This window comes from Lipophrys pholis (assembly GCF_963383615.2).
Source record: "Lipophrys pholis genome assembly, chromosome: 8".
Taxonomy (NCBI): domain Eukaryota; kingdom Metazoa; phylum Chordata; class Actinopteri; order Blenniiformes; family Blenniidae; genus Lipophrys; species Lipophrys pholis.
In genome coordinates, this window is record NC_137630.1 from 30,521,319 (window position 1) to 30,535,907 (window position 14,589).

Below are 14,589 nucleotides of genomic sequence, written 5' to 3' on the forward strand. Positions count from 1 at the left end.
AGCGGCCTATTGGAGGCGAAAAGGTGTATGACGCTGTGCTCTGAGTCACCAATTGTGTCAAAGAAGAATTATATCAATGCTCCAGGATTTTATTCCTTCTCATTGCACAGTCCATATATCGTTGCACTATTTTACTGTGTTGCACCAATCTCATCAAAACAAATTCCATGTATAGTGTAAACTATACCTGGAAATAAATCCATTTCTGATAAACATTATTAAAGTCCCAGCGGGTCCAGATAAGAGCACTCGTGCCGATTGACTTCAGTGGTCGCCGTCATTCACAATGGCTACAACAGCTGACGGTGGAATGTTGAAAAACAACTAAAAACTGCCACGATGACGTGTGAGAAGCAGCAATAATCACCAGGAGTACAAACACAAGTCTGGATTTCCAGCACTCAGTGTCGACACAGACAGAGGCGGAGACAAAGGTCAGCGAGAAACACTGATCAGCATATTGTCCTGGAGCCAAGTCTCCGTGAAGCAAAGCAGGTGCAAGGTGAACTGTATGGAGTAGGTGTCCACGTCCATGTTGTCTACAAATGATGTCGCACATCCGGTGTCCAAATCGTGCTAATATGCTAACAGACGTTGTGTGATCTCTTCCAACCTCACAGGCCGTACTACGGTCACATGACTGTGTCGCCTGAAATGTACCCTGCCAGCACTCGCAGCATGATGCCACCCGACGTCTACCCGCCCAACGGCTACCTGCCAAGACCATCCAGTGAGCAGCACCCAGCTAACCGCTACCTGCCCAGCGTCTCCTACAGTTTAGATCACCTGGACAGGCTGGACTACCAGGTGAGACACTTTGTGGTTTTACCTGTGTGACGTCACTGCGACTCGGTGATCGTCTGTGCGACATTGTTATCCCGAGAAACACTGATGGAGTCCGATTGATCCTGCAGGGGGCAGGCATGATGCCGTACCAACCCAACTCAGAGAGCTGTCTGATTGGCTGCTACAGCGCAGAGGAGGTCGAACAGAAGAACTACCCCCGACAAGTAGATGTTCCCTTCCTACCTTTTTGGTTGAAGTTGGTTCAGAAGTGTTGAAAGATGTTGGCTTTTCCGAAGTATTGACAGACGATGGTTTTCACAAATGTTTGTATATGAGGGGTTTAAAGTTTGTCCATGCAGTGGTTTTTCTGGGTTTTCTGAATCTCCAAATGGCATTATTCATTGTCGACAATAAAATCCACAAGTTCTTCATGACCTGACATGAAAAACTTTCTTGGTGAAACACCTGTATCACGTGATGAAGTTAGGATTTTGGAGATTTTAGATTTTTAAATTTGTCTCGATTTAATTTTCTTGACCGTTCTGGTTATTCAACTCAGGTTTGATTCACCTTCAATTTTCTTCGACTCTCTTCAGCCGGACTACCGCTCTCCCTGGAGGCCTGACCCTCCCCTCGGCTACCTTCCCCTCAGTGAGCTGGACAGTGGGTTAGGCTGCGGCCCTGACAGCCCGCACAACCGGATGCCGTTCTCTGAGGCTGAGACAGACGCCATGTCGTCTCTGCCGGGCCACACCGCTTCCTCGCAGGGTTCCTCGTCCTCCTCGGAGTCTCTGATCTCCTCGGAGCCCAGCGACTCGGGTTTCCACAGTGTCAGCACTGGCGAGCACCGCCGCCTGCACAAGATTCACGTTGGCCACGTACACCGGCAGTCCCACCATCTCCGCACAGGCCACTCCCCCCGAGAGCAGAGAGGACGCTGGGATCTGGAGTCCATCCCCGAGACGACGCCAGTGACCCACAGCGGAGGCCCTCAGGCATCCCGGTGCACTGTGGGTAATAGCACTACCACCACGGTGCACTTCCACAGAGCTGAGAGGAGCCCCACCCTCCCTCGCCATCACTCACCTCCATCGCCCTCCGTCGGTCAGTGCACGAACACGTCAAAGTCCACAAACTGTCCATCAGACTGTCCATCAAACCAAGTTGGATGTTGGCAGAGTTACAATGGCATGATTTGACTTCCTCTTTTTGTCTGCAGGTTGTCGTACTGAACCCTGCCAGCGGAGGGCAGTGTGGTTGGAGCAGCAGGGAGGAGGCAGGACTATCGAGGCTCCAGGGCGTAGTCGAACAATAACTGACCTGAGTGAAGGGCAGCGGCGCCGTAGAGCGAGTCACCCGAACGTTATGGATCCGAGTGCGCCACTTCCGGGCAGCCAACAGGGCCCCGTTGGCAACACCCTGGGGCCACGCAGCAGGGCCAGTTATCCCAGCAACTGTCACCCCACCTCCCACCTGAGCATCGACCGGACCAGCCTGTCCAATCAGCAGAGCCCCTCCCGGAGTCGGGAGGAGGACTCGCTCTCCAGGAGTCCAGGCTCCGCGTCCAGCGGGGCGTCTGACTGGCGAGGCATTCAGACAATGGGGAGCCGTGTCAGCAAACCAAAAGGAGGCCCTGGAACTCCTTTCTACAGCACGCTGGAAGCCCCACAGCGGGGTCCGTGCTCCCCGCCCTCGCCCCGCTCCAGGCTGTCCAATCAGAAATCAGTCAGGAACCAGCTGCTCAGAGCCAGAGCGTACAGACTGGCCAGGGAGCGCAGCGAAGTCACCACAGACGAGGAGGTGCGAGGAGAGGGGGGCATGCGGGGGGAGGAGGAGGGGGACGATGGGCGGTGGGCAGGGCGATACTGCAGCCGCACGGAGAGGAGGCGCCACCTGGCCCTGTCCCGGCAACAGCGCGAGCGGAGGGGCGGTGGGGAGGAGGCGGGCGGGGCGGGGCAGGTGGCGCTGTCCTCCCAGACGGTGCTGGAGCTGAGCCACCTCAAGCAGAACCGGCTGAGGAACAGCAAACTGCTGGACGACTGGACCACAGTGGAGGAGCTGCTGACCCATGGCACGCGGGTGGAGAGCGACGGGCAGCTGTGTCCAAGTCCGCTGCTGTCTGTCACCACCGTCTGAGCACTGCATCCACTGTTTCAGTGCACCACCACTGCAATGCTCAACTTGACCAGTATATGAGCACCATACTGCTGCCACACTGCACCAGTGTACCACTAGATGGCTGTACCACTGCATGGCCGAACCATTGGTCCAATGCACAACCGTAACGCAAATCCACTGTGGCTTTGCTGCATCAACCCAAGCATTCTACCACTGCTCCACAACACTGCAAAACTCTGCTACACCTTACATCTTAGCACAGCACTGCCACACCACCGCACGGCCGCATTAACCACTCCACTGCAGCACTATAAAACCACTCCACCATAGCTCCACCATAAAATTATCTGAGCAGTGCCACTGCAGCGCCACACCACTGCATCACTGCTCCATGTCATCATTGCCCCACTGAAATATCACACAGTTGTACTACTGCATCACAGGTCCATCGCTGCACTCACAAGGCAAGTCCACTGCACCACAACAGTTCAGTGTGGATTTTTACCTGCAGGTCTCTGGTTGGTTCACTTTGACTTTAGTACCCTAACCTCACCAAGTCCCTGGTACTACTACAGGACTGTTTTCATCCTGTTACTACACCTTCAGCTTCACCTGCTGACTCAATCTGCACTCTGGTCCGACCCAGAACCAGGAAGTCCAGAATAGAGTGGAAATCAAGGTAGTGGATGGGGTATAGTGCTCCTTCCAGCCTGAGTCAAAATCAAGAAGGGTACAACTGAAACGTGCTGCAGGGCAACAGGGTGCCGTGGATCCTGCCGACTCTGAGCCGGAGGCTTCAGATCCTCCTGCAGGAGCTCATGAGTCCTGCTGCAGACGCAGGCTGAGAGTCCTCTGACTGTCGGTCCGAATGTTTCTGAAGACATCGTAACCACGTATGGGTCATTTTCAATTTTCAGGTTTATTTTCACACCAACAAATCCAAAACAGCTGAAACTTCTGGAGCCAGAAACTGAAAACCGACTGACCGTCACAGGGAAGGGACGGAGGTTTGCTTCCAGGCCGGAGTCTTTCTGTCCGAGATGTCCACAGGTTGCCGGTACCATTCTCCACTGTCCTCTGCACCACAGGAAATGGGGCCTCTCCCAGTGCATGAACCGCTTCCTTTCATTAGAGTCAGGTTAGAATAGCTTCGCATAAAGAATGTAAATCATAGGGAAACTCTTAGCAAGGGTCTGCTACATCGGAATTTTAGTATCTGGTAAGTCTGATTCCAGTGAAGTCTGTAGTATGTAGTATGAGCAGACAGGGTCGACCACCTGGACTGCCCAATAGGCCTTTATCAGCTAAATAAATGAACACTATTGATTTTCACTGTAACATTAAATAGGTGACGCCAGTGTCACTTTGAAAAGATAGCACTTTGAGATCACGTTAGTTGGTTGCCATGGAAACGCCTGGTTTTTTATTGGTTCAGTTCAGGAAAAGATATATATATTTTTTTTTTTAAACATTCTGAGTAGCACTAACTCCACAGGTTCACTCCTTTTGAAAATAGCTTTAAAAGACGTTTTGTTCTCTGTAGGTGCGACTCGGGAATTGAACCTTGGCCCCCCCCTGCGTTAAAATCCTGCTTTCATTCCCATCCTGCCCCTTGATACAATATCTCATCCTGTTTTCTGTGTCTGCAATCCTCTTCAAGGTGAATACAATGTTGCTGATGACAGCAAAGGCCTATTCACAGTCCAAAGGGAAGAAGAACAGCCAGCAGTAGAAGAAACATTTGGTTCAGGACATTTCATACTCCGAGAGATGCCGTGCGAACTTGGAGGCCACGCCCCCTCGCTGCAGGCACCGATTTCTTTTCCACTCATACGCTCGCTTCCATTCGCAGTTGTTTTTGAAAATGTCTCCGCAGGAATTCCCAGCAATTTTGGTGTCCTAATAAGATTTTTAGCTGGCGAATAGATTTTCATATCGCCTTACCTCCTAATTGCTCGCCAACTGCTCTTCCATGGCGTCCATTTTGTGAATACAGAAGTAAACACAAAAGATCCGACCAATCACTCAAGAGTTTGTGGACCACAACAAACTTTGCCCCGGACGAGGCTGCCAATTGGGCAAAATTTCTTCTGGCGAAACAATTACGTCACTTGTTCGATTGCACCCCCTAGTGGGAGAAGTTTTTTTTCTCGTCATTCTCCTGCAGTATGAATAGGCCTCAGCTCAGTGGGATTCCCAGTATGTGCCTCATCTGAGGGACTGGACAAAGAAAGTTGACTTAAGCTGGTTTTACCGAAGGGTTTCTGACGTCGGCGAACTGGACTAACAGTTTCCAGCTGTATTCCCGGGCTTCATGCTAAGCTAAGCTAACATGCAGTTGTCAATAACAAAGTAAACAACGCGTTTACAGACGTTCAGTCGTTTTCAGCTCCTGATCCGTGACGGCCGCACTGTGATGATGTGATACAGTGATTCACAACAGAACAGTCCGAGACCACAGGGGGGCGCCGTGTCACATATTCACGTGAACACAGGATGGCGCCGTGTCACATATTCACGTGAACACAGGAGGGCGCTGTGTCACATCTTCACGTGAACGCAGGAGGGCACTGTGTCACATCTTCACGTGACCACAGGAGGGCGCTGTGCCACTTGGCCAAGATGGCAAGCATCCAATCAAGATCAAGGAGTCACATGATTTAAAGTGTTTGATGCACTTTGCTACAAGAGAAATGTTTATTTTCGTAACGTTTGGAGAAAAACTAAAATTCTGACGAACGTTTTCAGGTCGGCCAGATTGAAGCGTGTGTGTGTGTGTGTGTGTGTGTGCTGTGATTAGCCAAAGAGAAACTGTAATTTTGTCTACGATCTCCAGTTGTGTATATCAGTGTGGTTGTGTGTTGTAAATGATTTTTCTAACCACAGTAGTTTTGATATATCCGACTCCAGAGTGCGATCTCCCAACGCACGCTCAAGTGTTACAGACGGCTCGTTGACGCAGCTCATTAGCTGCTGCTTGTTAAATCAGACAGTGGGCAAAGTGAGCGCTATAACCATCTGTCTGTGTGAGGAAATGTTCTGTCGCTCTTTCAAACATGTATTTTCTTCATTTGAGAAAAACTTCAGGCAAATCTGCAGATTTTGCCGGGAGTTTGTCTTCTTTAAATCCTCAGATCTGAAAACTTTAAAACCTCCAACCTTTATAGAACTGTCTCGCCATGATGCGAGAGCGCTAATGAAGATTGTTCCTGATGAATCAAGAAAACCAATAAAACAACATTTTAACCACGAACAGAATTGATATGGAGATGCAGAACTCTGCAATATGGAACATCTGATTTCTCAGCTTGCAGCCATCAGAACTAAATGTTCCAGTAGGGTGGTCCAAAAGAAATCCAACTCAATACGTCGTTGATTCTATTCCTTTAATCATTCAAATGAACACCCCAAAAGTTTTTGCAGTTGAATAATATTAAGAGGTGGCTTACAGGCCTTTTAATTTTCAAATTTGACCATATTTTGAGGGATTAAAAAAAATGTATTGCAAAAAACATCCAATTTAAAAGGAACAGCTCAACAATAACAGCTTATTGAGGAAATACTGTACATTGCAGAACAAGCTACCGATATGTAAACTTTTGTTGTTGAATTGCTATGAATGGGTCACACAGTGTATTTTCAATATTTACACATTTGTGTGAGTTTGTGGGCAAAATGTAAATAGATAAAACTTCATGAGTGATGAGCATCTTCTAAATCTGAAGATATTGAGAAATTTCACACAGATCATCAGAATGACAAAAGTGATCAATTTAATCATCAATATTAGCAACTTTTTTTTTTGACTGACTCAACAGCAGACTTGAGCTATTGACAATATGAGGTATGAGGTGGTACAGATAGTTTAGACGTGCAGGGAGTGAAGGAAGCACAGCGGAAACACAGACGAGCTCACGAGGGCAGAGTCAGAAGCACAAGAACGTACAAACAACTCTGGAAACCATGAGGTGGAAAAACATGAAACGCTGGATAAATAAACCATGAAGACACAACTCCAGTTGGAACAGGACTGTTCCTGCATTAACAGGTCAAAGGTTCAGGGGAAACCTGATGGTGTTCCACTACAGCCGGGACCAGAGCAAGAAGACCTCACACGATGTCAGTTGGTTAGATTAAGAATTAAAAAGAAAAAAAAGAAAAGCACAAACCGAGTATTTCACAAATCAGAAACGTTGAACTAAAAATTCAGGAACGACTTCTAATAGTTTGTTGGTTTTACAGTTTTCAGATGTGAAACTTAAAGGGTATATATAGAGTATACAACCCTTCAATACTTTTTCACTCCCAAATCCAGCTCCTCCTTGATTTTCCTCCATTTGAATATTGGATCATAGGAGCTGCATTCAGAATCTGCTGTGTCTGTGTGAGCTGGACTGGCTCCGCCCACACATGCCCATCTTGGGAAGAGGAGGAAGTACTTCCTCTCGTGGTGCCATGTGCCAGAGCAGAGCTGCCTCATTGTGGGAGGAGTCAAAGGGAGGGCCTACCTTGATTGTGATTGGCTAAACCCCCGATGACACTATATAGGGTTTGATCTCTGATTGGCTGGTCGGAGCAACACACTTTTTAAAAACTGAAACAAGCCAGGGAGAGAGAGGACAGACTGTCTTCACTTCTGTTGCGTCAGTTCATGTATGGGGACGATTAGTACTGCTGTAAAACCTTTAGAAAAAGGATTTTGCATAATATGAGTCCTTTAAGGAAAGTCGAAGGTTATTTATTTAAAGTCAGTCTGCAGGTTTTACACTGAAGGAACAAAACACGTCATTGTGGATCAAATCAGAAACAAAGGTTAACAGACTTTAGACAACAAACACACACACATACACACACAAACAGCTATGAGATGATGTAGAAGTTGTGTAAAGGAACCATGTTACCACTCTGACCGTGTGTGTGTGTGTGTGTGTGTTCCTGCATGCTCTTACCTGACAAAATGTACATGAGAGTTTGAATCATGTTTAGTCTGAAGCTCCAGAAGAAATCCAGTAAAAACCTGCTGAAACCCTGCAGCTCTCTGCGCGTCCACTTCCTGTTTGCCTCTCAGTTTGTTGCATCTCCACTTCCTGTTTACACATTGGATTGAGGCCCTGCCCACACGACAACGCCGTTACATGTAACCGCATCATTTTTGCCCGATCATCCACACGGTGCGGCGTTTTAGAAGCCCGAAACTGAAAACTGAAAACGATGATGTCATCGCCCCACCTCTCCACCCGATAACCACGTGATGTCACTTAGCAACAACAATGGCCGACTACATGCTCCAGGTGGAGCTGCAGAAGCTACTGATGCTATTTGGTTCAATAAGACAAGACGTTAGATTTCTATACGAGGATTGTTGCTTGCTCACTGTGGCAGTTACAGCGCCACCTCAAGGCCTGGCATATGTACTGCATCGTTTTGACTCGATTCTTTGGTGCTGTGGGGATGGGAACAGTTTTTAAAAATGACAGGGCGAGAAAAGTAAAAAAAAAATTTTTTTGGGACTCTTGTGGACAGGGCCGGAATCTCCTGCTTTGTTCCTTTACTTCCTGTTCGGTGTGACCTCACTTCCTGTCACTTGCTCATACAGTGAGGGGTCTTGGTAATTCTGGGTCCAGCCCCGCAGCGCTTCATGTCCAGATGATTCCGGACCGTTTGTAATGCCATCAAGTCAGAGTGGTTCTCGCTGAGCCATATAAAACATGTCATAGTGATTTGATTGAGTTCTCTGTCTCCACAACAAATCCATCACTCAATAAACTTCTGGTTCCCAACCTGCCCAGAGCTTTTACTTTGAAAGCTCCTGCTTTTGTGTTGTTGTTGAGTGGACGTGTCCACCGGGGTTCACTGTCGTGCTTTGGTAAATATCAGACTGGAGGTCCACTGTCTCTATGGGAGGACAAAGGACGGGAACATTCAAGCTGAAACAACAACCTGGGACATAACGGGAATCGAACCGCAGTATTCTGATGGTGAGGCGAGAGGACCGACCGCTGCAGCGCCGTGCAGCCCTCACTGATTACAGTAATCAGAGACTTCAGGATGGCGTGTTCATCGTCACTCTCTTTTCTGGACGTTATGACTCAAACTCTTGATAGCTGCCTCTGTGATGGGGTTACCATGACGACCGTGATTGACACCTCCCACCACTCGGTCCTGCTCCGTGACCGTTGCTGGGGTAACCGACGTTTCCACGGCAGCGGATGTCTCAGCTCGTGGCCCCCTCCCCCCGTCACCATTGCGACACTACGTAAGGGTGGCACCCTCTGCTGCTCACTGTGTTACATCACACACACAATTTTTCACCACAGGTTTTATTGTTTATGCCGTCACATACATTCTGATATAAACACACTATTTAATACACTTTTCCTTTTTCATTCCTCTATTCCACTTTATCCTGTTCTGAGTCACACACACACACACACACACACACACACACACACACACACACACACACACACACACACACACACACACACACACACACACACACACACACACACACACACACACACACACACACACACACACGGGCTATTCGGGGCCTGTTTACATGGCAACGATTTCAAGTGAAAACGCAAATCTTCCGTTGTGTTTTGGGTGTCCGTTTACACGGCACCTACTGAAAACACAACTTTTTGAAAACACTCGCCGTGTAGACTGGCGAAAACGCTGCTACTGCACACAAAGTGGTAACCAGTTCTTCTGCACATGCTCAGTAGATGGACAATAACACTTCCTCCAGAGTGTCAACGAACAACACTGCCCACTAGTGGCCCAACATGTGAACTACATATTTTTCAGCATTTTTGCCGTTTACATGCAAATGGACTTTGGTTTCAGAGCGATGCGTTTTCACTGGAAACGTCGCGTAAACGGGGCCTTAGCGTCGCCAATTAACCTCACATACATGTTTTCGGACTGCCGAAGGAAACCAGAGTATTTAACGTAAACCCACACATGCGTGGGACGAACATGCAAACTCCACAGAGAAAGTCCCGGCTGGTATTGGAACCCACAACCTTCTCGCTGTGATGCCACAGTGCAGCTCCAACATTCTTTCCAAGAATCAATAATCAGTAAAAATATGCTCTTTTGTAAAAACTATTAAAAAATAACAAAAAACTTTAAGGCACCTAAAGGCCTCAGCTCGCCCCCTGGTGGCTGCATGCAGTACACGTCTTAAGCCCTGCCACCTGTTAGCATAAATACCAACTGCAGAATACATTCTTCCTGGTGTCTCTCGTTGACGTTTGTTTGAGTCGCTCGTTTCTGATTGTAGCTACTGACCTGGTGATCGGCAGCTCCTGTTTACGAAGTGCAGCAGTCGCTAGTTAGCGTCGCAAATGCAGAGGAGTCGTGAACAGAAATGGGTCGCGCACGCAGCACAGACCCCGAGCTCCTCCGTTATATGAAGATATGAAAAGTCTTTATTTACAAGTTAATCTCCCTTTAATTTCAAAATATATCTGTTCTCTTTCTTGAAAACAACTTTTTCTCACCATGTTGGAAAACGGATACGGTAAAAGTTCAGCTTGTATTGAAAGTTCGCTCGCCTGATTGTTTGTGTCGCGGCTTCAGTCGTCGCCCTCCTGCAAATTATGTTTGACCAGAAACTCTTTGATGGTCGGGTGATTGTCTAGCCCCGCCCCCTGCCCATCCAGCTGGTGCAGAAGCTCCTCCCACTGCCGCTTGTCCTGGCCTGTCTGCCACGACAGCCGCACCACCGCCCGCAGCAGCGGCAGCAGCAGAGGGTGTGACCCGCCGTCCGACGGGAGGGGCCCGCCTTCGCCGCCGTCGGCTTGAGCGAGCGTGGGCGTGAGGGCGTGGAGGGCGTGGTCGCAGTGATCCCGTGCCTCCTCCAGCTGCTCCGCCTCCTGGAAGCAGAACGACAGCCCCACCAGAGTGAAGAACCAATGATGGGAAGAGGAGGAGGAGGGGGGCGCGGCCTGAGAGTGGTTGTCATGGTAACTGGAGGCCCATCCCAACTTGTGCTGCAGCCTCTTGGCGTTGAGCAGCGGTCCCAGGGCGTCCTGGTGACTCCCCACCCTGCAGGACGAACGACATCAGGAGGCGTTCAGGAGCTCCGCCCAGTGTAGGACGTCAGAGCGTCAAACACATTCAGGTGTTCAGTCATCGTCTACGTCTGTGTGTGGAGACGCACCGATACCACCGATTCCGAGTACTAATATGAGTACTTATTAAAGAAGTCATATCATCCAGTTTTTCAACACTTTCACATGCGTCTCGTTGGTCAAGAAAACTTGTAGTCAAAGTTTATTGCTTCTCCTTGATTGGGGTTGGCTGAACCCCTGATGACACTATATAGGGTTTGATTTCTCATCAAACACAACACACTTTTTAAAAAGTGAAACAAGCCAGGGAGAGAGAGGACAGACTTTCTTCACTTCTAGGGCGTCATTCCAGGTATGGGGACGATTAGTACATCTGGAAAACCTTCAGAAAGTTAATTTTGCATAATATGACCCCCTTAAATACCATAAAGCCGAATTTATACTCAATAACCAAACAAAACTCGAAGGCTATTCGTCACCGTGAACCACCTCTGCGTCGACTTTTGCGTCCCCTTGATATTTTGGCAGACTAAACTCGCCATCTTTCTCCGTACTCATAAACATTAACCAATCTCAAACGCTCTCTTGCGTACCTGCGGGTGACGTTGCCGACTCGGTTGCTCAAGTACTCAGGGCAGTATCGGACCCGACAGCCGGTTGTTGGTATCGGTGCGTCACTATCTGTGTGTGTACCTGATGAGCACCTGCGCCGTCTGCAGGTCGCTCAGGTAGAAGAAGTGCCGCACGCACAGCGCCCCCCGCAGGTCGGGCAGGGCACACAGGTGCGACAGGTACTGCTCGAACGCCCGACTGCGCTTCGCGATGGTCTCGGCCGTGAAGTTCCTGCGGAGCTTTTTCCCTGCGGACGTACAAACACAGCGTTGGTGCCATCTGGGGGGTTTCCCGCACGCCATCACACGCCACCGCACCTCTACTCACGTGGGAAACAGACGCGCTCCATCTGGTCTCCATGGTGACGGCGCAGCGTGGCGTGGAGCCGCTGGAAGTCCGAGTAGCGGCGGGTGATCACAGCCGGAGTCTTATCGCTGCCGCCGGACTGAATGACGTGGACGGTGTAAAGCTGCGGAGAAGCAGAGCGAAGGTACGGTTTAGTACGGTACGGTAAGGTTCAGAATGGTTTAGTACGGTACGTTAAGGTTCAGTACGGTACGGTAAGGTTCAGAATGGTTTAGTACGGTACGTTAAGGTTCAGAATGGTTTAGTACGGTACGGTAAGGTTCAGTATGGTTCAGTACGGTACGGTAAGGTTCAGCATGGTTCAGTACGGTACGTTAAGGTTCAGTACGGTACGGTAAGGTTCAGAATGGTTTAGTACGGTACGTTAAGGTTCAGTACGGTACGGTAAGGTTCAGAATGGTTTAGTACGGTACGTTAAGGTTCAGAATGGTTTAGTACGGTACGGTAAGGTTCAGTATGGTTCAGTACGGTACGGTAAGGTTCAGCATGGTTCAGTACGGTACGTTAAGGTTCAGTACGGTACGGTAAGGTTCAGAATGGTTTAGTACGGTACGTTAAGGTTCAGAATGGTTTAGTACGGTACGGTAAGGTTCAGCATGGTTCAGTACGGTACGGTAAGGTTTAGTACGGTTCAGTAAGGTAAGGTTTAGTATGGTTCAGTATGGTATGGTTCAGTAGGGTTCTGTGTCTTCAGTGTTGTGACAGGAAGTGGCGTCCTGACGGATCTCAAGCAGCTCACCACATATTTAGAGGATCCGTCCTGCACCACGTTGGCGTCCGTCACCTCAAACAGCAAGAAGTCTATCTGCCGCCGCGCAGAGGGGGCGGGGCTTACCGCTCCCAGTCCGCGCAGACTCCGCCAGCTCTCCTGGATCTGCCGAGTCAGCAGGGCGGACGGCGAGGGTCCGACGGGACTCGTGTCTGTAGACGCATGCGAAACCGTTTGTTCTCTTCGTTAAAGAAGGTGGCTTCCGTTTTACGTTTTAATATGTCAACACGACACTCGCGTCGGTTAAATCATGAACTGGTATAAACAGATTACAGACTGGCGTCAGATTACAGACTGGTGTCTCACCGGTGCTGCTCAGTCCATCCTCCATCGACTCTCCCATGAAGTCAGAGTCGCTGTCCGGCCCCGAGTCTTCGCCCTCGCCTCCATCCTCCCCTCCTCCTCCTCCTCCTCCTCCTCCGTCGAAGCACAGCGTTCCTCCGAGCCTCTCGCTCACACACTCCTCCTCCTCCTCCAGCTCCGCCTCCCAGCGCTCTTCCCTGAGCTCCGCCTGCTCGTCCTCCACCTGCTCGTCCTCCGCCTGCTCGTCCTGCTCCTCAGGCTCCGCCCCCTGACCGTCTCTGAACAGCGAGCGCTTCAGTCGGTCCAGCAGCCGAGACGCCATGACACATGGGGGAGGGGCTACAAGAGAGGGAGGAGTCACACAGGGGTTTAATCTGAACATCTGGAAATACACACACACACACACACACACACACACACACACACACACACACACACACACACACACACACACTCCTGCCTGTGTATGAGCTGCATAGACATGATGGAAATTCGTTCAGATGAATCAAACAATCATAAATCTAATCCACCTCAAAGCGCCAAAGTAATCGAGTACAAATACTGTACATCCTTTACAGAAGAGGAAGAGGAGAATGAAGGGGAGGAAGAAGAGGAGGAGAGGAAGAGCTTCTTCGGTTACAGCGCCTCCGGCTCCTCCCACTGGAAACTGTGTCACTCATTCATAATGTAGAGAGGGAACACACACACACACACACACACAGTATCATAACAATCAACATGCACTCACATACATACATGACAACCCCACACACATCATCATCATCATCATCATCTTACGCACATCATCACATAACATAAGTTGTCTCTCTCTCACTCTCACTCACATTAAACTAACTAATAATGATAAAAATAATAATGATCAATAAAACAAACTCAAAGTAGGTTAAAACTGAAAGCAGGTCACAAATAAATCCATCACACACACACACACACACACACACACACACACACACACACTCACACACACACTCACTCACACACACACACACGCGCACACGCACACACACACACACACTTAACCCTGTGAATTAAAAAGTATCCCATCAATCTCAAAAACAACTAAAAAAAGCTTGTGTAAAAATCAATATTCAGCTATAACATATCAAACTTGTTGTTGTTGTTTACAGGACTGACAGACTGAGATTAAATGAAACAATGACGTCAGAGTGAAACAACTTAACAATAGTTGATCTGAACCAGGACTAACTCTTCGGATTAACCGGCTCCTCACGAACTACCTGCCGGTCAGAGTGACGCTGCTAGCGGCTAACTAGCACGGAGCGCTGGCCGCCCTCCGCCCCCGGACTCCCGTTGAAACTCCTCCCGGGCTCTGGGACACTCACCCGGGGCTCTGCAGCCGGACTCTGCCCGGCCCCCTTCACTCCATATCTGCCCGCGGAGAGCAAAGTCTCTCCGGGGGCCGCTCCGTCCCTCCACTGACAAATAGTGCTCCACGGAGCTCCGGAACCCGACTCCTCGAACTGTCCCCCGAAGCAGGAGCAGCAGGGGGAGGCGGGCCCGGGCCCGGGC

The 14,589-nt window shown here is 49.4% G+C and overlaps 1 protein-coding gene across 2 annotated transcripts; it reads right to left on the reverse strand.

The window, feature by feature from the left end:
* Nucleotides 1–9,213: 9,213 nt before the first annotated feature.
* Nucleotides 9,214–14,543, reverse strand: snx21 (sorting nexin family member 21). 2 transcript variants are annotated; one of them, XM_080470163.1, is made up of 6 exons: nt 14,403–14,543; nt 13,042–13,377; nt 12,706–12,887; nt 11,928–12,069; nt 11,682–11,847; nt 9,214–10,962 (listed from the first exon to the last, which is right to left on the reverse strand). In XM_080470163.1, the coding sequence occupies exons 2-6, from the start codon at nt 13,358–13,360 to the stop codon at nt 10,491–10,493; spliced, it is 1,281 nt and encodes a 426-aa protein (XP_080326289.1). In that variant the 5' UTR covers nt 13,361–13,377; nt 14,403–14,543; the 3' UTR covers nt 9,214–10,490. The 2 variants fall into 2 exon arrangements, with proteins under 2 accessions (XP_080326289.1, XP_080326288.1); XM_080470162.1 differs by having other exon boundaries at nt 14,298–14,417.
* Nucleotides 14,544–14,589: the final 46 nt, after the last annotated feature.